Source organism: Condylura cristata, unplaced genomic scaffold, assembly GCF_000260355.1.
Source record: "Condylura cristata isolate star-nosed mole 26May11 unplaced genomic scaffold, ConCri1.0 scaffold00010, whole genome shotgun sequence".
Classification (NCBI taxonomy): Eukaryota; Metazoa; Chordata; class Mammalia; order Eulipotyphla; family Talpidae; genus Condylura; species Condylura cristata.
This window is the reverse complement of record NW_004567111.1, coordinates 225,772-226,670: the sequence shown is the minus strand read 5'-3', so window position 1 is coordinate 226,670 and position 899 is coordinate 225,772. Positions and strand designations below refer to the sequence as shown.

The following is an 899-nucleotide window of genomic DNA, read 5'->3' as shown; positions in this document are numbered from 1 at the left end:
GTCGCCGGCAAGTCACTGCCGCTGCAGGAAACGGATCAGGCTGGCGCGGGCACCCCGCTGCCCCACCGGCCTCCAGGCGCACACGGGCGCCTGCTGCCGGCCTACAGACCTCCGTGGCGCGGCCACCACAGATGACGTGTGGCTGCCGTGGGCAGACGAGGCGCCCCGGGGCCCCCAGGCCTGCACACCAAGGGGGTTCTGCCCTACCACGTGGACAGAGCCACTCCTGCTGAGAGCTCTAACGGGCGAGCGTGCAGAGAGGGGAGGCCAGTTCCCGGACACCACAGCCACGTCCACGTCAGGCCGCCGGGCCCTGCCCACGCCGCTGTCTCGTCCAGGCGTCGCCCTCATGCCCCCGGCCCCGGGATAGCCACAGGCCAAGGGGCAAGCGGGCCTCCTCCCCAAGGCCCTGCCGCGGACTCCTGTGTCTCTCCGGCCTCTGGCCACCCCTGGCCGCCCCTCTCTGCTCATCCCTGTCCCTCGCAACGGGGGCAGTGACCCCGAACCTCCCCTTTCACAGAGGTTCCTCTGATGCCCCTCTGCCGACACCTGTCCTGGAGGACGCCCCCAGCCCTACAATGGCCTGAGCACAGGCCACCGGGCGCTCTCGGAGATCGGGGAGGTCTGTCTGGGGGAGCAAGGAGGGCAGAGACGGCCCCTTCCGTTCTGCTCTCAGGACTTCACTGAAGAACGTGGAGGTGGGGCCCCGGCCTGGAAGGGTGTCCCGTCACAGGGAGTGGCCGAGTGAGCAGGGCCGAGCGGGAGGAGCTGGTTTCTGCACCGTGGGGTCCCGGGTGTGTGTGACATTAACACACACAGCAGCTATTCCCGGAGCTGAGGGGCTGTCTCAGCCCAGCCCAGCCCCAGCCCAGCCCAGCTCCAGCCCAGCCCAGCCCAGC

General features: G+C 70.0%; 1 protein-coding gene across 1 annotated transcript in view; it reads left to right on the top strand.

Annotated features, from left to right (window-relative positions):
* TNFSF13B (tumor necrosis factor (ligand) superfamily, member 13b) overlaps nucleotides 1–899 on the top strand; it is a 27,247-nt gene that overhangs the window by 2,577 nt on the left and 23,771 nt on the right. Inside the window, exon 2 of the mRNA XM_012723151.1 lies at nucleotides 561–622. Coding sequence (XP_012578605.1) covers nucleotides 561–622 — 62 coding nt within the window. The remainder of the gene's footprint in view (nucleotides 1–560; nucleotides 623–899) is intronic.